A 24,264-nucleotide genomic window follows, 5' to 3' on the forward strand; every position below is an offset into this window, starting at 1 on the left:
GTGCTTCATTTGTGTTTATAATTCAACTCGTGCTCGGTAATGAAGGAAAACATCGTGAGGAATCCTGCATGTGCTTAATTTCATAGAATAGAATTTCTATGATTCCGATTGGGTATTCCACCAAGCCGCATTGGAACAGCATGTTGGAATATTTTCCAAACCTTCTCCTCAATAATTAAAAACTCATTGTAATAAAACTATAGGCCTGTTATTATAGCCCGCGGTATTGGATCTCAGGTATTACATACATATATAAAACTTCCATCCAGCCATTTGAATTATTCAAGCATGCTATATACAACATTTTATCAAATCAATTGAGCAGTTTAACTTGCCTGTGCTGTTGTGTAAAACTTTATTCAGAAACGATAGTAAGGTTATTAATCTTTTGGCATAACATATAATATATTTATATAACCTTACTAATTCATCAATACCTAGTACTGACTACACAAAAAAGTTAAAAAGTTATTGTTAATTTTGTGTTTGTTCCATTATACGTACTCAATGTACAAACCTCCATTACAATAAATATTCCCGTAATCTACTTATTCGTTTCCCCCATGTGGAGGGGGGGGGGGGGTTAAGTGGTACTCACTGGTTACCAGGACTGCGCCCAGGTACACTAGCATATGTATACTGGATATATGTTGTTGTTCTGTATTCAAGCCAAATCACCAATAAATATAAACCTCGAATACAATAGTATGCTACTTAAAATCTACATTTAGATTATAGTATGAGCTCAAAGCACAATGTATGTAGCCTAAATGAATATTTATAGCATAAATTGTGACATTTTAATTTAAATTGATGTAAAACAAATTTGATATTTTTATTATTTTCAAATTTACTAGCTCAGTATTAGAGGCGAAACTTGCGTGTACGTATTATTATTTCATATGACATCTGTAGCATACAATGTTTCTCATAAATAATGATTATTATTATGATTGTGTGTATATTCACGTTAGGGTCAAAATTCCCATTTGCGCACTTTTGACCAAGAAAAGCTGAAATCTGTAATTCATTTGGGTGTACGTTAATATCTGAATCTGAATTTAACGAAAGGAATTTCTAGACTAACCAAACATATTAGTAATCACGGCTACGAAATTATACCTCAATTTCAAACTCTTTTAATCTGGTTTGTAGTTCTGTGTATACGTCATTTTATGTATGTTGGTCTTATCTATGTTGAGTCGAGGTGGCCCAGTGGTTAGAACGCGTGCATCTTAAGCGATGATTGCGGGTTCAAACCCAGGCAAGAACCGCTATTCATGTGCTTAATTTGTCTTTATAATTCATCTCGTGCTCAGCGGTGAAGGAAAACATCGTGAGGAAACCTGCATGTGACAAATTTCATAAAAATTCTGCCACATGTGTATTCTACCAACCCGCATTGGAACAGCGTGGTGGAATATGTTCCAAACCTTGTCCTCAAAGGGAGAGGAGGCCTTTAGCCCAGCAGTGGGAATTTACAGGCTGTTGTTGTTGTTGTTGTATCTATGTTGTTGATTTGAATATTATTATTATTATTTGTAAGTCTGTCATGCCACTGGGATATTAAATTTCAGTATCTCCTTTGGATCGTTGGATGCGTGCTACTACAGTGAAACTTAATGTTGTCTTAAATTCTCGCTATTATTACACATTGAAATAAAACTAGTTTTAACGGATTTGAATCGCGTATATTAACGGGTAGTCAGGGTAGACTATAGTCTGTAGTCTACCCGTAACCACGAACGTTGTAAAGTGATCGAAACGTCGGGATGTTAAAAATAGTTAATATACGCGATTCAAATCCATTAAAACTAGTTTTATTTCAACAGTGAAACTTGGTTAAGTGGGACCTGGATAAGTGAACTACCTCCATAGCTGGAACTCGTGCTGCGATCCCATCACTTTGGTATTGAATAACCTCTGTTAGTGGGGCAAAGCAAATCTCTATAACGTTATTATATTTCATGATCGCACCTGTATAACTGAGACAGATATTTATTTATATCTAGGTTGCTGAAACCGGTGTCTCAGCAACCCAGATATTTGTTGGTGGAATACCTCTATAAATGAAGCAACATTGCAGGTCCCTTTCAGTCCTACACTTTCTCTGTATATAACCACTACGACTTGCTGAGTCAATTGCTCTCAGGGCAAAAATTCGAGTAACAATAAGTGTTATGCAATTGTTTGGGGCCTTATGATTATTATAGGGTTTTCTTGGCTGACACCGGCTCCGTATACAGCAATAATTCTAACCACATTATATGATCTTAAACAGACTTTAAAGTAGTCTAATATTTTTCATTTCAGTTTACTTAAGAGAACTCTAAAAATATTTTGAATACGTTATTATTTTGTTTGGAAATGTGTTTCGTTTGAAGTCGGTTTTTCTTTTTGTTAATTTATTTTTTATTTTTTGGTAGTTGATCTTATTATTTATACTTTACTTATAGTAATTAACGTAAATTTCAATTGCAGTGATTTCGGCCCAATTTTTTAATCCTCAGATAAGCATTTGATTAGTACTTGTTTGACAGGTACAAAAGAAACGTATTATTAATCAAGAGATGCGATCTATTTGATAAAAAAAACCCTAACATTTTAATAAATTAATCTCAGTCGTTAATTGCTAGATAAACAATTATTCAAACGGTATGATTAGGTCGATTGCCGTTTTGGTTGAAACAGTAGTTGATTAGAAATAGTAAACATACTTGATACTATTTACAAGCAGTCAATAGCGTATCATTAGACAAGGGAATATTAATTGGCTAATTCTTGATACTTTAATAATCTTCATAACAAGTACGAAATATTTAATCAAAGTAAAGCAAAAATAGGTGTATGAAAAAAAAACGATTACATTTTTTGTTTTTTAATTATTCTTTAATTTATTATTATACATAAGTTTTATTATAAACATCTTATTAATCTTTGTTAAAATTTAAATAAAAAATTGTAAAAAAAACATAACTAAAAATATTTTATGTTATAAAAAATCAGATTAAGTAGCGTCACAGAAGCCAATGTCAGTAGTAAGGGAATGGTGGAACAGGCACCCTGTAGTATTTGTCATAAATTTCGTCCCAGAAGAGACCGCGATCTTGCATAAACTGCTTTTTCAATGTCAGTTCTCTATCTATGAACATGTAGGGAGTTCTATTCTGACCTACAGGAGGCCATGGTGTATGTGAAGAACCTTCTGGAACAGGTTTCCTGTAAAAGAATTGGGCTATTAATAATAATTTTAAATTGCTATACCAAAGAAACATTCTGTAAATAACGTTCTCTAGTAGTCAATACCGATCTATGGTCAAGAACTCTCCAATATTTTCGAGCCTAAATTAATTTAACTCTAGCTGAAGTTAATTTTCCCGGTTTATAAATAAAAATTAATATGTTAACTATCAATAACTTAATAATTTAATGTAAATAATGTCTTACCCTGTCGTAATGAAGTTAAGCCATAAGTCTCTTGCGACCACTTTCATTTTTTTATATGCGTCTGAAAGCAAGTCTTCATTTCCTAAGTCCATGACTGCAGACGTCTGCGCACAGTGGGTCGCACCGCGTGTTTGTGTGTGCATGATATAATTGCTATTCTCATCAGCGTATCCATACTCATACAAGTATATTTGATTATTTCCAGCTTCTACTTGTAGTTTGACAGCTTTCGCCGTTCCGTACGCAAACATCACGTCAGTAAAATATTGTACATATTGTAAAATATTTTTTTCGCTTACTGGCTCATCGCCAAAGTAGAATTTCTTAACTTTCTGTACAACATATTCCTTTTCTTCTTCTCTTTCAAAGGCCAAATCTTCCGGAAGAAAATCCCCAAAGTTATTGTTCATCATATCCTTCCACCTGTTAAAATTCGGTACACGGAACATGCCTTCCATTTCAGTGACTCCATAAAGCATCGGTACCTTAGGGTAGTTACCACTCTTTAATATATTTGCTGGGTAGTCGTCGAGGAACATTTCCTGACCTAAATAACGCTCGACACAGGGAGCAAATACTGTGGAAGAATCTGGTTGGTTTCCAACGTCAACGGAGTACAGCATTTCAAATGGTATGCTCTTATAAAACGCTTCTAAAGCAGTTATATTATGAACATTATTAAAGTTTAGTTTTGTTGCGATCATCTTGGCGTTAGCAATTGGGTCGACCTGCACACTAAAAGAAGCGGTGTTAGAACCACTTTCTGGGATTACTTTGTGAAATAATCCTCTCGCAAGTTTGGAGATCATGACAAGATCAACAGCAGAAGATCCAGCACTCCACCCGTCGATTGTGACGTCATTTGGATTTCCACCGAAGCTTGCAATATTCCTTTGTACCCATCGTAGCAATGCTACTTGGTCTTTCATACCAGCGTTACCAGGTACATCTTCGGTTCCAAGACAAAGTAATCCGTGAGCACCGACGCGATAGTTAAAATTCACAATAACAACTTTCTTACTACTTAATAGATTGATTGCTGTCCTTACAGTACCATATCCAAATTGATATGATCCACCATGGAAGTGAACAAGTACTGGCAAGTTTGTTTCATCAGTATCAGGCACGTAAACGTTTGTAATGAGGCAATCTTCTTGGGGATTCAAAACGGGGCCATCGGTATCGCGAGACCGAGCCCTTTGTGGACAAATTACGTGCCTCTGAATTGCTTCGTAGGGTTCCTCCCAAGTTGGAGGTGGAAGTGGTGGCTGTAAATATCATGATATTATTAAAATAGTAAGGGACATTCAATTTAGTTGTGATCGCACTGTTGATTGAATACATTAGTCGACATTAGATTTTGAAAACGTTTGATCGGCACTTTCTGGTAATCAAATATGTTAGGTAATTAGTAATGAACTTATTTCCTTTACGCAGGTCACTTAACATGAGTAGTTTGAAATGATTATATTACAATATTGATTTAAATGCACAACTAACACCAAGTCAGAATTAAATTTTTACCGAAAATATCCCGCAAAATGTTTTGTTTTTGGATTTCAAAAATAGCAAACAAAATTGTAATTTTTTTTTATTTAACGTTCACTCACCTTAAACTTATTGGGGCCGATGGGTGTTGTAGCATACGGTATCCCGTAAAATACGAAATGCCCTTCAGGCGCTCTATATCCTTTGACAGGACCTTGATCTATATTAACTATACGCCATGACTCCTCCGCTGTAGCTACCACTGCGCACGCGCACAACACAAGCCCCTGTAGCCACATCTCTGAAAGATATGAATGAAATTATTGTATTTATACTAACGCCAGATTATGATAATGCTACAGTAATTATTCATCATTGATCATTAATTTGTGATCGCTTCGTCTACTATCTCTTCAGTAAATAGATAATACATTTGTGATCGTCAATTAATCTCTTAATATTAATGTATCAGCGGAAATTGCAATGGATAAATCCAACTTAACTTTTATTTTAGAAGTTGTTCTTTGTCTCATTGAATTGAAGAAACAAATAACATTTATACGTTAGAATAAAGTCACTTAATTTTAGAGTATATTACATAATTTTATGGCAACTATGTGACTTTTAAGAACACAATCGGATATTCTGATATCGGCTCTGGCGAAAGATCCACAAGAGTCAGTTCAGGATGAATTGTCCTATGCGTAAATCAAATGTACTAATGATTTGTCTAACGTAAAGTTTAGTAGACTTTGGGACTAAAACCTTGAAAGTAATTAACTTATAACAATACGAAGATGGTAAATATAACATCTTTCGCCGATTCTTCTGAAATCAGAGTACTTTAATTCCGAACCAAATTAATTACTTGTACAATCAATAAATAAATATAATGCTAGTAAAATTAAACAATTAAAATACCTTAAGATAGTTATCCGCGTGGACCAGCACAACGGAACTAAAAAGAATCACCGTTAAAAATATTACGTAAAACTATTATAATACGAATAACTAAACCACATGTAAATCCATTTAGATAAAGATCTATATACTTGAAGATGACACTTGAATGTTCAGATACATCTTTACAGTATAAAACAAACACTTTACATAGTATAAAACAAAGACGCTGACCGCTGTCTGTCCCTATGTCTGCTTAGATCTTTAATATTACGCAGCATCATAATCCATGATGCGGTTTTTTTTTAATAGATAGAACGATTCGAGAGGAAGGTTTTTATATATAATACATTGACAATATAGTAAAGAACTGAACTGACAAGATTAGAAGTTGCTAATGTGATTTCGTAAATAAACAAATTCTGTAGTGTATTTAGTATCAGCATTGCACCCGCGCTTAGCCGGGGAGGGTAGCTAGTCTGTCACATAAATTTAGTTACACAACTCATCATGACATTCTAAAATCGATAAAATCCAAATAAATACAACAATGACTTTGAAAAGGAGTGAAGTGAATTATTATCTGACATTTGCGTAAATTTGTGATCACGTTTGGACGAGTGAGATAACGATGAAATCTTTTACGGATATCGACTTTGTTGTGTTTACGTGGTCGTAGGGTTTTCCCCACTCATCATTTATTGACGTATCGTTACAGATTGACTAGATAGTACTTTGTTCAAGCCCAGTATTGTTATGATCATGTTCAAAGAAGTGAAATGGCCCAGTGTTTAGAACGCGTGCATCTTAACCGATGATTATGGGTTCAAACCCAGGCAAACACCACTAAATATTCATGTGCTTAATTTTGGTTAATCGTACAAAAAGCAAAAAAAAATGTAGTCCATAAAAATTTTCGTATCTCGATAGGGAACCGACTTATGATAAAAGTGCTGGTGACTTGATACTAAGCGGTGCGCTTCCCGCGCGGCGTGCTGTGAAATGACGTCACAGCACTCGTGCGGCTGTTAGCGAGACTCGATATTTTTCGAAAATTTGAATGCCTATAAAATCAAAAATACTAGGTATTTTTAACTAAAACAAAAACTGGTGTATTTGTATACATACAGGCTTTACTGAGAAAAAAGTCAATTAATTTGGCATACCGAGTAACATTCTCCATTCATCTCGTTCTAGCCGGTGAAGGAAAACTTGGTAAGGAAACCTGCATATCAAATTTAATAGAAATTCTGCCACCTGTGTATTCCACCAACTCGCATTGGAATAGCGTGGTGGAATATGCTCCAAGTCTTTTCCTCAAAGGGAGAGGTGGCTTTAACCCAGCAGTGGGAAATTTACAGGATTTTGTTGTTGTTGTCCAAAGTTTGGTCACAACACCAATCGAGCAACAAAATCTGATCATCTAACACATCTGATAGTTTGCTTACCTATTTCAAAATTGAGAATAAAGCGATTTACAGTGCAAGCCCATATGGGTAGGTACCACCCACTCATCAGTTATTCCACCGTCAAATAACAGTTCTCAGTATTGTTGTGTTCCGGTTTGAGTGAGCCAGTGTAACTACAGGCACACAGGTACGAACTATGGCATCCGTGCTAGTAAATGGGTTCAACGAGAGCACAAAGTGCAACCGACTGACGGTCGACGAAGCCCTCATGAACCACTTCGGAGCCATAGTAATGGCGGTACAGCTGTCTGGAACTAGTGAGGTGGTCCTTATCGGAGACATCAACCAGTTGCTTTATATCGACAGAGAAAATCTGTTCGAAATGAGGTACTGCCGGCCAAGCCTGACAACAAACATCACCCGCGAGTTATCCTGTACGCACCGAAACCCCTTGGACGTCGCATACGCCATTAGTGAGGTCTACCGTACCATCTACTCTGCAAGCCCTATAGTCCACTCCCTCAAAATGAAGAGATTCACTGACGCCAACATACCATCCGACCAAACCGAAACCCTATATCTGGTCCATACGCAGGAGGAAAAGAAACTCCTGATGGACCAGGGATATGGAAAAGGAGAAGGATCAGGCGTCATGACCATCCACGAATCTCAGGGACGGACCTACGGCTACGTTATCGTAGTCCAGTCGAAAAATGTGAGGCTCCGTATTCACGAAAGTGTTCCTCACGCAGTTGTGGCAATTACTAGACACACTAACACCTGTGTCTACTACACGGACGATGGTGACGACGCTATCGGCAGATTCATCGGCCGAGCGGCGGGTGCTTCAGAAAGGACCATCCTAGAGCACAGCCTCAAGACATCTATACATAAACGTGACATCAGAGTCCGAGGCCGTGCTCTCTCTGATCAAATGCGGACCAGGACCCGCTGGATTGTAGTAATACGAATTACACATATACTGCTATATAATTTTATTATATATTATTTATTATAGATTATGTACATACTATTTAAATATATATATATATATATTTATATATATATATCAGTGTGGGCCACGTCTCCCAAGAAGACGACAAAAATGATTTCCAGCGAAGATCTGCTGATGTTTAGTATAAAATATAAAACGCCAAAATGTAATTTAATATAAAATGTAAAAAAAGGCACGGGCATTTGCTAGCCTGTGGATGTTGTAAATTAAATAAAAAAAAACTACAGGCACAAGGACATAACATATTAGTTCCAAAGGTTGATGGCACATTAACGATGTAAGGAATAGTTTATATTTCTTACAGCTTCATTGTCTATGGGTAATGGTGGCCACTTACCATCAGGTGGCCCATATACTCGTTCGCCAACCTATACCATTAAAAAAATAAAGGCATACAACAGTGGTCGATCTTGGACTGACCATGTCTACGTGAGACAGTAACCACTTACTACTTCGTAAGGAATTTTCTCGTAAACAAACATAATCAGCAGCTAAACTATAATAACTTAATATGCGATTATTAAAATGTATTACTAATTACATCATCATTATTAAGATTTATTGATTAATAAGTAATAGATTTAATTTGATAATCAGTTGTTAAACTAATTAATAATGGCCGGAATGTGTGAAACACGTGTTATTGTAAATTTAAAAGATGCAAATGGCTTAATTATAACGAGTTTATAATTTAATTGCTTTTAGCATGCAAATTAAATTGTAAAATCTTATAATTGTTTGGCCCTTATTTATTTAAACACAAAAGAAACATGGGTGATCGTGAAAGATATGACGTCAGTAAGGCAGTATCGAGGAGTATATCACGTTGCTTTTAGCATCGGAATTGTTATTCCTTCGTATGTGCGGTGGTAGTTTTCCATCAGGTGAGCCTCATGCTCGTTTGCCACCAATCACATAAAAATCTGCAATCGCACCCTAATTACCGTCCCTGGATAGTAATACACCATGATATATTGGGGCCTCTATTTGTGAGATGCAGACCCCCAAAACCAACATTCTTATGAAGTCGACGTTAGATGCAGATGAGGAATGTGGCGCTGGAGTCGGATGGTCTCCTACGTGCAGGTATTATTGATATCCGGAAGATAAGTTCCGCTTTATAAGCCACGAATACAGTTGTTTGTTGATTAATAACAACGGTTAACGATTTTGTTAGTTTTATGAATTTTGGTAAACTGAATGAATTTATTCATTTTTGCAAATGGGGTAATTCGTGGAAATGACAACGAAGCGAATAAACTATCAATAACTTAATGTAATGCTTCTATATTGAATAAAAGAATTTGAGTTTGAGTTTGAACGTTCGAGGCCCTGTGATAGCAACGTTGTGATGACATAAGGGTATGCCTTGTGATAGCAACGATGTGACGTCATAAGGGTATGCCCTGTGATAGCAACGATGTGGCGTCATAAGGGTATGCTCTGTTATATTTATTTATTGTGACTTAAGACATTACGTTAGAATATTTTAATAACTTCTTTTTGTTTTTTACTTCATAACATTTTAAGGTTAAATAGAGAAAACGATTATATGAAGCACGATTAATATTTATTTAACATTTATAAAAGCCATAGAAATCGTAATACTGTATTAATTAAAATTTACATATATACTAACAACCTTAATACTTTATATATCTTGATAAACACGATAACCAATTAATATATTTAACTCACTATCAATTATTTAACAAGCAATAATAATTATACTTTATCACAAAATTTTATCATACCTTAAATGCTAAATATATAAAGTAAATAAGGAGCTTCCATCACTTACAAGCCTCATTACGAATCACGTGATTCACAAAAATGAAAAGAAAAGTCGAATTATTGTCTTATTGAATACCAATGTTACCAAAATACTTGTAAAATGTTTTATTTTAATTATTATTATTATAGAATTGATTAAAACATACAATCTTTATTAATATTATAATGTGAAAGTCATTCTGTTTGTTAGTCAATCAACACCGAATAACCCGCTGAACCGAATTTGATAAAATTTGTTAAGAAAACTTGAAGTCAAGAAATGGCATAGGCTACTTTTTTGCCTAACACATAATCAAATCAAATCAAATCTAATCAAGTAAACTTCAAAATGAAGCGTTTTTGAATCGTCAATAATTAAATACTACCACCTTTCGGAAAGCAGCTTCTAGCGAGAAGAAATTGCAAGAAACTTCCATTATATAAACAAAAGATTTGCAATGCTGTTATTTACAGTAATTAGTGGCCTATGATGGAACCAGAATCTAACTCTTGGCGTTTCTTTATAAAAAGTACTCTTTGAATTTTTATTACAGGATTTATTAACGTTAGAATTAACAACATTAAATGCTTAAATATATATATATACAAATATGAACTAACACTAGTTACTGTATAAATCTTGACCGCGTGGAATGGTCGCAAGAATGCTAGCAGCATTTCCCCGTTGAATCGCAATTCCGATCCTCTGGGCAAAAAACGAACCAGTGGAGGCAATGAGGCGAGGTGTTATACTCTTTGATTGAATAATATGGTTTATTTATTTATTTAGTCTTAAAAATCCTTTTAAATTTTGACATACCCTAAAACGCGAGCAATGTCGAGGGCTAGTAAATAATGTAAGCGTTTATTGTAATCATCTAACTATTTAATGATATTTTATTTAATCTGACACGCTCATACTTATGTATTTACTGCATTTTTTCTTAAAGATTATTGTGGCTGTATTTAAATTTGAATATTATGTTATTATCTTATACATAGTACTTATATTGAAATACAAAATAAAAAAATGAGTGGATATTATTTTTCCTTGTGGCCGGGGACATACACCTGACGGTAAGTGATCACCACCGTCTTCATTAGAGTCACAACAAATATTAAGCAATTACAATGCCATGCATCAAAATCTTGTGGATCAATGAAATAATTGAAAAAGAAAGAGGGCCCCATCTCCTGTCGCAGAGAAAGAAAGATAGGGCACTTTTTGGCGCGAAGTATGGGTTCGGAGTTATAGAAAAATTGTCTCTTTTTTGGTGATTATTGTTAATTGTTATAGTTTACGATGATTTATATGTATCCTTTTTATAAAGGAGTTTACACTGTGGAGTTATCTCTGTCAGGTAAAAATATGTATACAAAATCAAAATAATAATATATAAACTTTATACAAGTAGGCTTTTACAAGCACTTTTGAATCGTCATTTAACACCTATATTAGGTGAAGCTACTACTGGTTTGGAATGTAGATTCTACCGAAAAGAACCAGCAAGAAACTTTGCAGTTACTTTACGAGCAATGTTAATGTTATAAATATTTGTCTTGATTGATAATACATTGGTACACAATTAAAAATACATACTGGTATGCTTACAATAGGTACTTATTTCGGTATCAATTATTGCAGATAATATAAAAATAAATAAATATCTGATCATCTAGATTGATAATACATAATTTAATTGCGCGTCATAGCCATTTAAAGATATTTATCTTTCAGTTATATATCAGAATTGCCTTTTAAGAATTCAGATCACAATTTATTTTCGTCACAACAAGTGATTAGTAATAAATTAAAAATATTAAGGGATACTAATAAAATGTTTTTATTTATTAATCAATTCTTCATTTATTTTTGTACATATTAATTTTAGATATCCTATAAATCTTTATTGAACTTAAGATAAAAAAATGTAAAAAAAATAACTAAAATATTTTATTTTATAAAAAAATCAGACCCAGTTGTAAATTAGTAAGGGAATGGTGGGACAGGCGCCCTGTAGTATTTTTCATATATTTCGTCCCAGAAAAGAGCACGATCTTGCATAAACTGCTTTTTTAATGTCAATTCTCTATCTATGAACATGTAGGGAGTTCTATTTTGACCTACAGGGGGCCATGGTATATGTGAAGAACCTTCTGGAACCGGATTCCTGTAACAGAATTTGTACTTTAGGAAACTGATAAAAATATACTTTAAATACAATCTACTCAGTCAATAAGTATTTAATTATCTTCCTTGAATTTACTCTCACGAATTGACAGTAATGATCGATTGGAAAAAACTTTGTATTGTTTTCTAGTCTCAATTAAATTAATAAGTTAAGTACGTAAGTCATAACTATTACGGGTTGCTTTTTTTTTCTATAAAAATAATGTCTTACCCAGTCGTAATGAAATTTAGCCATAGGTCTCTTACAACCACTTTTATTTTTTTGTATGCGTCTGAAAGTAAATCTTCGTTGTCTGAATCCATGACTGCAGTCGTTTGCGCACAGTGGGTCGCACCGCGTGTTTGTGTGTGCACGATATAATTGCTATTCTCATCAGCATATCCGTATTCGTACAAGTATATTTGATTATTTCCAGCTTCTACTTGTAGTTTAACAGCTTTCGCCGTTCCATACGCAAACATCACGTCAGTAAAATATTGTACATATTGTAAAATATTTTTTTCGCTCACTGGCTCATCGCCAAAGTAGAATTTCTTAACTTTCTCTACAACATACTCCTTTTCTTCATCGCTTTCAAAAGCCAAATCTTCCGGTAGAAAATCCCCAAAGTTTTCATTCATCATATCCTTCCACTTGTTAAAATTCGGTACACGGAACATGCCTTCCATTTCAGTGACTCCATATAGCATCGGTACTTTAGGGTAGTTACCACTTTTTAATATATTTGCTGGGTAGTCGTCTAGGAACATTTCCTGACCTAAATAACGCTCGACACAGGGAGCAAATACTGTGGAAGAATCTTGTTGGTTTCCAACGTCAACGGAGTACAGCAAATCAAATGGTATGCTCTTATAAAACGCTTCTAAAGCAGTTATGTTATGAACGTCATCAAAGTTTAGTTCTCTTGCGATCATCTTGGCGTTAGCAATTGGGTCGACCTGCACACTAAAAGAAGCGGTGTTAGAACCACTTTCTGGGATTACTTTGTGAAATAATCCTCTCGCTAGCTTGGAGATCATGACAAGATCGACAGCAGAAGATCCAGCACTCCATCCGTCGATTGTGACGTCATTTGGATTTCCACCAAAGCTTGCAATATTCCTTTGTACCCATCGTAGCAATGCTACTTGGTCTTTCATACCAGCGTTACCAGGTACATCTTCGGTTCCAAGACAAAGTAATCCGTGAGCACCGACGCGATAGTTAAAATTCACAATAATAATTTTCTTACTATTCAATAGATTTATTGCTGTCCTTACAGTACCATAACCAAATTGATATGATCCGCCGTGAACATAAACCACTACTGACAAATTTGTTTCTTCGGTATCAGGTACATAAATGTTCGTTATGAGACAATCTTCTTGAGGATTCAAAACGACGCCTACAGTATCACGATCACGAATCTTTTGTGGACAAATTACGTGCTTCTGAATTGCTTCGAAGGGTTCGTCCCAAGTTGGAGGCGGAAGTGGTGGCTGTAAATATCATTACATCAATAAATTAGTAACATAAACTTATATGACACAATTTTAGCTGTTATTACTCTGCAGCTTGGATGAAGTGTGACACAATAGATTTTGAAAATGTATTGTTTGTTTCTGCACTTGAAAATGCATAGTATTAAAGTAATCAGCTATAAACTTATTTCCTTTATTCATGTCAATGGATGTGTTGGAGCACTTCGAAATTACTATATTACAATATTAATTTAAATGTTTGTCTAATTTACTTAGAATTCCACTGAGAAGAAACATCAAAATACCCAAATTGGTATATTTCCTTAAATTATTATGTGGGTATATATTTGTGATTTCATTAACACATCTGTGTTAACTTTCAGAAATGAGTAACTTGTTATTTTCCCACCGTTTCCTCTCAGCATTATCTATATTATGAACTATTATAATTTATAACATCTTATTTAACTGTAACACGATAATTTAAAAGTTCTTATGGCTATATGAATTGGGAATATTTTGATTTTGACTGTATGGTACTTAAGACGTTTTTAACTGAATAATTGGCAAATGAAATAAAAAAACCATTAGACGTTCACTCACCTTAAACTTATTGGGGCCGATGGGTGTTGTAGCATACGGTATCCCGTAAAATACGAAGTGCCCTTCAGGCGCTCTATATCCTTTGACAGGACCTTGATCTATATTAACTATACGCCATGATTCCTCTGCTGTAGCTACCACTGCGCACGCGCACAACACAAGCCCTTGTAGCCACATCTCTGAAAGGAACAAATGATATTATTCTATTTATAGTAACACCAGAATATAATGATGTGACAGTAAATGTTCATCGTTGATCATTAATTTATGATCAATATGTACGCTATCTCTTCAGTAAATACATAATACTTATAAATCTCATCACGTTCCATCGATCGATCGTTTAATCTCTTAATATCAATTTTTCGACTGCAATTGCTATGCATATCACTTTAATTTTTGAGGTTTTTGTTTCATTAAATATATTTTCAGAGGCATAGAACAAGTATGCGTTAGAATTAAAGATTTTTAAGAAACATCCACGTTTTTCCATGTTCTCCGAGTTAGTCCAGAATACACTGTTAACTTTGTAACGTAAGTTCGGGACATCTGGTTTTAAGCATAAACTGCCACATGTGCATTCCACCAACCCGCATTAGAACAACGTGGTGGAATACGTTCCAAACCTTCTCCTCAATAGGAGAGGAGGCCTTAACCCAGCAGTGGGAAATTTGCGGGCTGTTACTTTAAGCATAAACAGTAGTAGCCTTTATTCTTTATTGAAGTCCGATCTTACCTCAAACCAAATTTTATCAAATACAATTTAGTAACACAAAGATAATTAATTATTGTTGTTCTATTTAAATATTAGTGTAGACTGATTAAATGGCTTAACACAAAAGCTCAGTAATTTAAATTAGCTGACTTGAAATTGGAATCCAGTCATTTAAAATTTTATGGATTCCAAATGTGAGGTGGAAGCAGATTTTAATTTAACATTCAATTCGTAAATTTAATACTTCTATAATTTATTTAAAAATAATAATATAATAATTTTAGTAAAAGATTAAACAATTAAAATACCTCCAAAATATAAAACCACGAAGACCAACACTACCGAACCACAAATAAGACGTTCAACGTATACAATATATTCCAGTGTGTACTATTATTATATAAACAATTTAACCACACGCAAATCCATCCAGATAAAGATAAACACACTCGAAGATGACACTTCACTTTTTAGATTCTATCAGCAGCTGTCTTATAAACTTAGATACATACGATCGGACGTGAAGCTTAATAATCGATAAATTCTAAATAAAAACCACTTCAAATTTGAAGAGGAATAGAGTAAATAAATTGTTATCTAAAATTTGCGTGAATTCGTGTGTACTCACGATCACGTTGACGAATGAGATTATAATGAAATCTGTTACGGATGTCGACTTTGTTTACTTGAACTAAGTAAACATAACAAAGTTACCTCATAATTCGTTGTCGTTTCACCGATTTACTTGACAGTGTTTTACAAGCCTATCTGTGTGAGTTCTTTCATGAGATATTCTACCGCCACAATTAAATACAATTCTTGGTATTGTTGTGTTCCTGTTTAAAGTATTTTTTATGGTATAGGTTGACAGACGAGCATATGGACCACCTGATGTTAAGTGGTCACCATCACCCATAGACAATGACGCTGTAATATTAACTATTCTTTACATCGTCCATGTGCCACCAACCTTGGGAACTAAGATGTTATGTCCCTTGTGCACGTAGTGACACTGGCTCACTCACCCTTCAAACCGGAACACAACAATAATGAGTACTGTTATTTGTCGGAAGAATAACTGATGAGTGGATGGCACCTACCCAGACGGGCTAGCACAAAACCCTACCATCAAGTAAAAGTAAAAGTATGGTCGCAAAATCGGACCAACTTAGACATAAAAAAATTAAGGTTGAAGGCAGTTTACAAGCACGAGGTTATGAGTGGTCTATCCTGTAATGTCTGCGTGGTAACACATGACCTCGTTTGCCCATTGGTTAGCAGATGCTTGAATAATTGTTGTGCCATTTTTAACTTTGTCGTTTCATAATTTTAAATTATTCGTAAAAAATACATCGTTAAATATACAGATGATAAAAAAGTGTGTCTAGTAGAAAACGTATGTAATTGTTTTAAACTAGCATGACTTTGTAGTTTTAAATGTTGAAAAAGTAACTACTGATTTTCTTGCCGGTTCTATGTAGAATCTACATTCCAATGTAGCTGTTAAGTGGCGATTCAAAAGTGCTTGTAAAAGCCAACTTGAATAAAGTATATTTCGATTTAGATTTTTTTGATGAATTATAAATACATACAAGAGTTATAAAATATATAAATTTAAATATGGAAGCCAATACATGAAATGTGTATATGTGTATATTTATAGGTGGTATAATTATCATCAGCATCCATCCATTTTTTCAAGATCAAAATCCAAGATGATGATGATGAATGTGACTGGTTTGATAGCGTATCTTTCAAAATACGCTACGAAAAACAGATTGTACAATTGATATGGAATTCGAAAACATGTTTTGAAAACGATAGTGCTTATAATTAATTAGTGCGAAATGTCACGTGAGAGCCGAGATGGCCCAGTGGTTAGAACCCGTGCATCTTAATCGATGATTGTGGGTTCCAATCCAGGAAATCACCACTGAATATTGATATGCTTAATTTGTGTTTATAATTCACCTCGTAAGGAAAACATCGTGAGGAAACCTGTATGTGTCTAATTTAATAGTAATTTTGCAACATGTGTATTCCACTAATTGGAACAGCGTGGTGAAATATGTTCCAAACCTTGTCCTCAAAGAGAGAGGAGGCCTTAACCCAGCAGTGGGAAATTTACAGGCTGTTGTTGTTGTTGTCAATTGTTCTCACGTGCGAACCGTCCCGTGTTGTAACGTTTGGTGTTGCTATTTGGCGCGTTCTAGTATAAAAAATCAGTGGATACAATTTTTAAATAACAGTAACATACAGAATATATGAATCTATCAAATGATATGGATAAGTATGTGCTTGTAGGCCCCTACTTAAAAATGACCTTTAATGACATTAGCGATAAGACTATCATCGTTCCCAAGCTACAACTAATTTTAAGATGTATAAAAAATCTTAGAATAAATGTAATATACTAGTTGGTATTTGTAAATAATAAAAGACAATAGGTACATATATGAACATGACTATTTATGACGATGACTTTTATTTAAAACAAATTGTTCCGTGCAAATTTATTTTGTAAAAAGGTATACTTTTACGGCATTATTAAGAATAATTTATTATTAATTGACGATAAAATAATAACTATTACTAAAGTTATTAATTGCGGGTTGTTTGATGTTTTTTATTTTTATTCGAACGAATGTCTTGCTCACGAGTCTCGTGAACAAGACATTCGTAGATAATGTCGAAATATCGAGCTCAACCGAATAAAAATAAAAAACCATGGTAAATATCCCGCAATTAATAACTTTAGTAATAAAAATAACCATGTGCATTTAAAATAATTATTATTATTATAAATGTTATTTATTTACCATTTAAATTTGTAATAAAAAAAATATTGAAAAATAAGAGAAGATGTGAGCTACTTGTATACAGCCTCGATTTCATTGTGAAGCCATCTATGCACTACTTTAAAAAAGATTGTAATTTTGTTACGTTAAAACGTAAACGTCTTTTTCTCTCTATTTGTTAAATGACTTTTTGTTGGAAATAAGATTGAACCTTTTCAGCAAAAATGTCAGCAGATATTTTTTCAAAAACAGAAGCTTCCTATTCTAAATAATACTGTTATCAGTGGTTGAAATAAATTCGGCTTTGCAACCGGTCTCTACCAGTATCGCAATTAATCATATCTCTTTTCATATTTATTTTATCGCGTGAATTCTTGATTTCATTTTTTTTATTCGACTTGGGGCGGATCAGTTCCGTTTTTAAAATATTTATATTTGTTAGTACCGATTATCGATATTTGTATTACTCGTTTGACTGTATGTTCATCATCATCATCATCATTATCATCAACAGACTTTTTTCGTCCACTGCTGGACGTGGGCCTCTCCAGTAGCACGCCACTGAGATCGATCTTCGGCGACTTGCATCCAGGTCCTGCCAGCCGCCTTGCGTAAATCGTGACTCCACCGTACCCGAGGACGTCCTACACTACGTTTGTTGAAACGCGGTCTCCATTGTAGAACCCGTTTTGCGACAAATATGGCCAGCTCACTGCCACTTCAGCTTACTTATCCGGTGGGCTATGTCGATGAATTTGGTCCTCTGACGAATCGCCTCATTTCTGATGCGATCTCGCAGAGAAACGCCGAGCATAGCCCTTTCCATATCATGCTGAGCGACTTTAAACTGGTGTACTAGCCTTGCCGTGAGTGTCCACGTTTCGGCTCCGTATGTCATGACGGGTAGGACGAACATATTGTTGTAAAATTATCCTAGGCACCACCCACTCATCAGACATTTTAGTTCAAAATATGTCGCGTTGGTGATTTAAGAAATTGTTAATATTTCTTATAGGGTCATTGTATATGGACGGTTGTGACCAATTACCAACAACGAGCAAATAGCTAGTCCGCCTATTTTATGATGTAGATAAAATATCATAAAATCCAAGAAGCCTTCATCATTGTCTTCATTCCCTCGAAATTTGTTGATCCTTTGTAAGTACAAATAAAGTAATTTTTTTAAAGTTACCTTTTATATTTTATAAAAAACGCTTTTATTGCAGTGCATTCGTTCTCCAACTTCTATTAGTGCTAATTTTATCAAAGCACGTGAGCGATAACAACATTCTATCTTATAATCAAACACTCAAGTGATAAATATATTCGAAATCATTGATATGTTAAGTTCAACATAATATATTAAATATTTATTTAAAATCATTTTTGGAGAGATAGCGACCTTTGTAATAGAGCTGTGTAATATAAACAATGTCATAAGGCATTGGGTCTTAAAAATGACTTATCAATAATTGGGTCTTTAATAATGTTTTCTGACTATATAGGTTTTTGTTATTTTTCGTTTGACACAGTTTATAGTACGACACAACTTAGATGTAGCATCGGAAAATGCAGTGAAACCGATTACTGCCGATTCACACGACCAACAGAAACAGCTCCCTATTGCGCCATTCGACGCTATTCGTCGCTATACATTCTCGTGTCAGTTCAACCATTTAGACGTGTCAAATTGACGAATATATAAGGTCATATGATATAAAAAGTTATGACGTTTGTCTAAAGATCATGTTCACTTGAGAAATAAAATTGATAATTTGAGATAGAGTACTAAATTCGGATTTAATCGGTTTTACGAAATTTGCCGATGCTACATCTAAGTTGTTTCGTACTGTACTTGTATTCTAGAATAGTCTCGAATAAGTTAGTACGATAATAAAATCCTTTGACATCGTTACATTTGTTTGCTTTTCAATATTAACCCATCACTTTGCTCTGCCGATTTTTTCAAATATGTTCATATCATCTGACATAATTTTATCTAAATTACCCCATTACAAATGGTAAGAGACCTGATGGATTAACATTGGTTCCCTGGGAACGAGGTCGGGCCCTTGTGTGGGACGCTACATGTGTTAACACGTTGGCCCCATCTCATATCCGAGAAACAATGTTAAGAGCCGGTGCCGCTGCGGAAAAAGCTGAAGCCAAAAAGATAACTAAATATTCGTGTATTATGTCTAATTACTTTTTTGTTCCATTTGCTGTCGAAACGCTTGGCCCTTGGAGTAGTGGTGCAAAAAGCTTCATCAAAAGTATAACACCTCGCCTCATTGCCTCCACTGGTGACAGGAGGGCTGGTTCGTTTTTTGCCCAGAGGATCGGAATTGCGATTCAACGGGGAAATGCTGCTAGCATTCTTGCCACCATTCCACGCGGTCAAGATTTATACAGTAACTAGTTTTAGTTCATATTTGTATATATATATTTAAGCATTTAATGTTATCAACTCATAATGTACTGTACTTCATTAAACATAATGCGTATATATTACAAATAAAATGTAAGAATACTGTCTCATTACTAACATATATATCTGATACTGAAGCTAAAAATCTTTCTGTACTAATGTATATTCTCGGAGGAGCATTTCAATATACGTTTGGCCCAGAACAACAATTAATTTGGTAAAAACAAATGAAAAATTAAAACTTTCACGATTTTTTTTTAATTTATTTTATCAAATATAAAATATTGTCTACATAATAGTAGTTTTTAATTATCCGAAGTTACCTTTGCAACATATAGCCTTGATATAATCTTGTTCTTAATATAATCCAATTAGAGTGCCTGATGCTTTCTCAGAATTTCTTCATCTTTAGGAATATTATTAAATATAGTTCTTCTCATTGCTTAGCAGAATCATAAATCTATTTATAAATAAGCAAGACAACAATTATATTAAAGACATGATCCATAAATATAGGTGAAATTACTAGACTACAATTTTCATTGCAAAATACTAAATTTTATATAAGTAATTATACTTTATATATTTATGAACATAGGAAATGATAACATTAAATGCTTTAATATATACAAATATGAACTAAATCTAGTTAGTGTATAAATCTTGACCGCGTGGAATGGTGGCAAGAATGCTAGCAGTATTTCCCCGTTGAATTGTAATTAGGATAAAAACCAGTCCTCCAGGACCTCTGGGTAAAAACCAGCCCTCCTGTCACCAGTGGAGGCAATGAGGCGAGGTGTTATACCATTGATGAAGCTTTTTTGCAACACTACTCCAAAGGCTAAGCGTTTAGACAGCAAATGGAACAAAAAAGTAATTTGATAATTTTATATATTTCTTTTTTAAACATTATTGCTGTATATGTATTTATATGTTGCCATAGTATTTATATTGCCACAAGCCATTATAGCTTGGTAGTTTGCATTAAATTGGAACCCATGCTGGAAGCTGAATGGTATACCTATTTAGGGCACGATTGCAAATCCTAGTTATTTAATTTTTTTTCATTATAATTATTTATATTTTGTTTAGAAAAGTTCATTAGTTTTTTATGTTATCTTGGGTATGGGCCGAAGAAAACAATATAAAACTAATCAATTTTTTCCACATCGACTTGGCCGGGAATCGAACCCGGGACCTCAGAATGGTATACCCATGAAAATAACCACTACTGGACCACACAGGTCATCAGATTATCTGTATATCAGAACACATTAACAGCCAATAATTCATCATCTAATGACTAAAACGATTAGTATAGATAAATTGCATCCTCACGATAGAAACATCTTAAATATGTTTAATATATACGTTGCAAGGATGTAATATCGTGCAATAGTTAAGGTGAAATATTTCCTTTGGTGATCGGAATTCAACTGAAGAATCCCGGGATGAACTTTGGAATCTTTCCAAGCTCCGTGAGTGAAAAATACGGATTTTAATTGTGTCTAAAAACGCAGCAGTTTCGTGAAGATATTTTAATTGCTGTTTAATTATTATTAGCTGAAAATTTACTAAATACTAATATGGGAAGGCTCTGCGCTAGAAATCATTAATTTTAATGAAAGATCTGATTTTCAAGTCCGTTCAAGCCACCAGCTCAATTGACTGAGTGTTTTCATATGCCTAATATTTGTTAATTCTACACGTGCACCCACCAAACTGCATCCGAGTAGCATGTTCCATACCATAATCAAGTGTTTTTAGATATAGAATTTTGCTTTAATTGTTTATAATTTATAGTATTAATTTTTGAATTGAACCTGATGCACGCAGAACTTACTGCATAACGTACAGTATAAGGAGAAAATAAAATGTTTGTTCTTTTTTTTATGAAATAGGTTGGCGGACGAGCATATTATGGGCCAACTGATGTTAAGTAGTCAGCATTACCCATAGTCAATGACGCTGAAAGAAATGTTAACTATTCCTGACATCGTCAATGCGCCACCAACCTTGGGAACAAAGGTGCTAGGTCCCTTGTGCCTGTAGTTATACTGGCTCACTCACCCTTCAAACCGGAACACAACAATTCTGCGTACTGTTGTTTAGCGGTAACATAACATGAGTGGGTGGTACCTACCCAGGCGGGTTTGCCTACCACCAAGTATGATATATTATTTTAAGAAGTATTACTTTACAAAAGTATACATTGAAATTGAAATCACCTACGCATGTATTTTATGTTAAGATAACCATGAATATTAAATCCTCTAAATCTCCGTCTACAAAATAGAATTGTTTCTTGATAAGAAAGTGATTTGCTGGTACTCAACCACATTTCATCTAATAGGCAGTACAAAATTAAATATGTTAAAGATCTTGTATCTACACAATATGCTACTAGTTGTATTATCTGTCGTGCACTGATCGTAATGTTCTATTGTTTTTAAAAATTAAAAAAATAGTTTGTTCCACTTGTCGTTGTTGTTGTTTAAAATAAAACAATTTATATTAATTAAACAAATTATAAATAAATACAGCAAATCGAGTCGAGATGGCACAGTGGTTAGAACGCGTGCATCTTAACCGACGATTGCGGGCTCAAACCCAGGTAAGCAATTCATCTCGTGCTCAGCGGTGAAGGAAAACATCGTGAGGAAACCTGCATGTGACAAATTTCATAGAAATTCTGCCACATGTGTATTCCACCAACCCGCATTGGAACAGCGTGGTGGAATATGTTCCAAGCCTTCTCCTCAAAGGGAGAGGAGGCCTTTAGCCCAGCAGTGGGAAAATACAGGCTGTTTTTGTTTGTTGTAAAGCATATCAAGCTCAATGGTGCTTCACCAAGTTTCCATATTCATATTATACAAATCATTGAATTGTTTAACATTTTATCGTTCCGTATATTTACAGTTCTAATTCTTGAACCTTATTTGAGAAATTTACAAAGGCACAAAAACCTTTGATTACGATCAAATCAAAAATGATTTAGACGACCGGAAGTATTCCTAACAATTTGTCTAATAATCTCTCTAATAAATAATGGTTTGTGTATCCACTGATTAATTTTGCCGTGATATTGACAAAAATGATTTTCAAAAATGTACCAAATTTCATAAATTAATCCGTAAATGTCTTTCTATTGAAATGATTCACACATTTCGTTATCTGCATTTATATACGTGACTATAAACACGTACGTGCGTTGGTATATGTGTCAAAAGCTATACATAAATAATATAAAGTGTCAAGTGCAAGTCATAGCCTAGTGCCGGGCTAAGGTCTGTTTTTGATGATAAGTTTTGGAGTGAATTGTACCAAAATTTTCTTATGTCTTTTAGTGGATATATCTGTGGCAGATTTTCATCAGACACGTTTATCATGAGATATATATATTTGTTTACCAAGATTTCAATCCATAAGTTCATATCCACGTCAATCATTACTTAGTTATACTTATTCCAGAAGTTTGTTCCAGGATTTCGAGTAAATGATTCAGAAGATCACAGGTATGATAAATTAACCGATTTGCTGAATTTGTCGCATCGTAAATTATTATTTAAGGAAATATATTATTATATATATTACCTGGAAGAGTCTAATTTAATGTAACTTTTCACTGATATTTAAGATCCAATTAAAACACATTTTTCAATTGCCTGACCCAGACTTTTTCAAAATTAATTAATAGACTTATGAAGAATTCAAACCATAAGACTGTCCACCTTATTGCTGTACTACACCGAATTTTAAATAAAGATACCGTTTGTTGAAGATAACAGTGCATTCATACTAAATTATAAAAAATAACGTTAAACTAACAAAAATGTATGTAAAGCTGTGTGTGTGTGTCACGGTAGCATGCATAAGCGATCCCGTGGCGTCCATCGAAAGACGGAGAGGGTACCGCTGGTTTTTCGTGGGTAAACCTGGCGTACTTGGGCGCACTCGGCGTCCAGGGCTCCAGGGAGCAGTGTTGGGCAAATTTTAATTGCAAGAACAATTAAAGATTAACAATTAATTAATTGTT

At 34.3% G+C, this 24,264-nt stretch overlaps 2 protein-coding genes across 2 annotated transcripts; both read right to left on the reverse strand.

Annotated features, from left to right (window-relative positions):
- Positions 1-2,939: 2,939 nt before the first annotated feature.
- LOC124533130 (esterase FE4-like) lies at positions 2,940-5,234 on the reverse strand. The gene is made up of 3 exons (XM_047108293.1): positions 5,058-5,234; positions 3,448-4,715; positions 2,940-3,219 (listed from the first exon to the last, which is right to left on the reverse strand). Exons 1-3 carry the CDS (start codon positions 5,232-5,234, stop codon positions 3,033-3,035), a joined length of 1,632 nt encoding a protein of 543 aa, XP_046964249.1. The 3' UTR covers positions 2,940-3,032.
- Positions 5,235-11,962: 6,728 nt separating this feature from the next.
- On the reverse strand, positions 11,963-14,494 carry LOC124532890 (esterase FE4-like). Its single transcript, XM_047108004.1, has 3 exons — positions 14,288-14,494; positions 12,435-13,702; positions 11,963-12,203 (listed from the first exon to the last, which is right to left on the reverse strand). The coding sequence occupies exons 1-3, from the start codon at positions 14,462-14,464 to the stop codon at positions 12,020-12,022; spliced, it is 1,629 nt and encodes a 542-aa protein (XP_046963960.1). The 5' UTR covers positions 14,465-14,494; the 3' UTR covers positions 11,963-12,019.
- Positions 14,495-24,264: the final 9,770 nt, after the last annotated feature.

This window comes from Vanessa cardui, chromosome 10 (assembly GCF_905220365.1).
Source record: "Vanessa cardui chromosome 10, ilVanCard2.1, whole genome shotgun sequence".
NCBI lineage: Eukaryota > Metazoa > Arthropoda > Insecta > Lepidoptera > Nymphalidae > Vanessa > Vanessa cardui.

Coding starts and splice junctions, on each gene's coding strand:
- LOC124533130 (XM_047108293.1), bottom strand. CDS start 5,234: ATGTGGCTACAGGGGCTTGTGTTGTGCGCGTGCGCAGTGGTAGCTACA. Junction 4,716..5,057: donor TCGGCCCCAATAAGTTTAAG/GTGAGTGAACGT, acceptor TGATATTTACAG/CCACCACTTCCACCTCCAAC. Junction 3,220..3,447: donor CTTAACTTCATTACGACAGG/GTAAGACATTAT, acceptor ATTCTTTTACAG/GAAACCTGTTCCAGAAGGTT.
- LOC124532890 (XM_047108004.1), bottom strand. CDS start 14,464: ATGTGGCTACAAGGGCTTGTGTTGTGCGCGTGCGCAGTGGTAGCTACA. Junction 13,703..14,287: donor TCGGCCCCAATAAGTTTAAG/GTGAGTGAACGT, acceptor TGATATTTACAG/CCACCACTTCCGCCTCCAAC. Junction 12,204..12,434: donor CTAAATTTCATTACGACTGG/GTAAGACATTAT, acceptor ATTCTGTTACAG/GAATCCGGTTCCAGAAGGTT.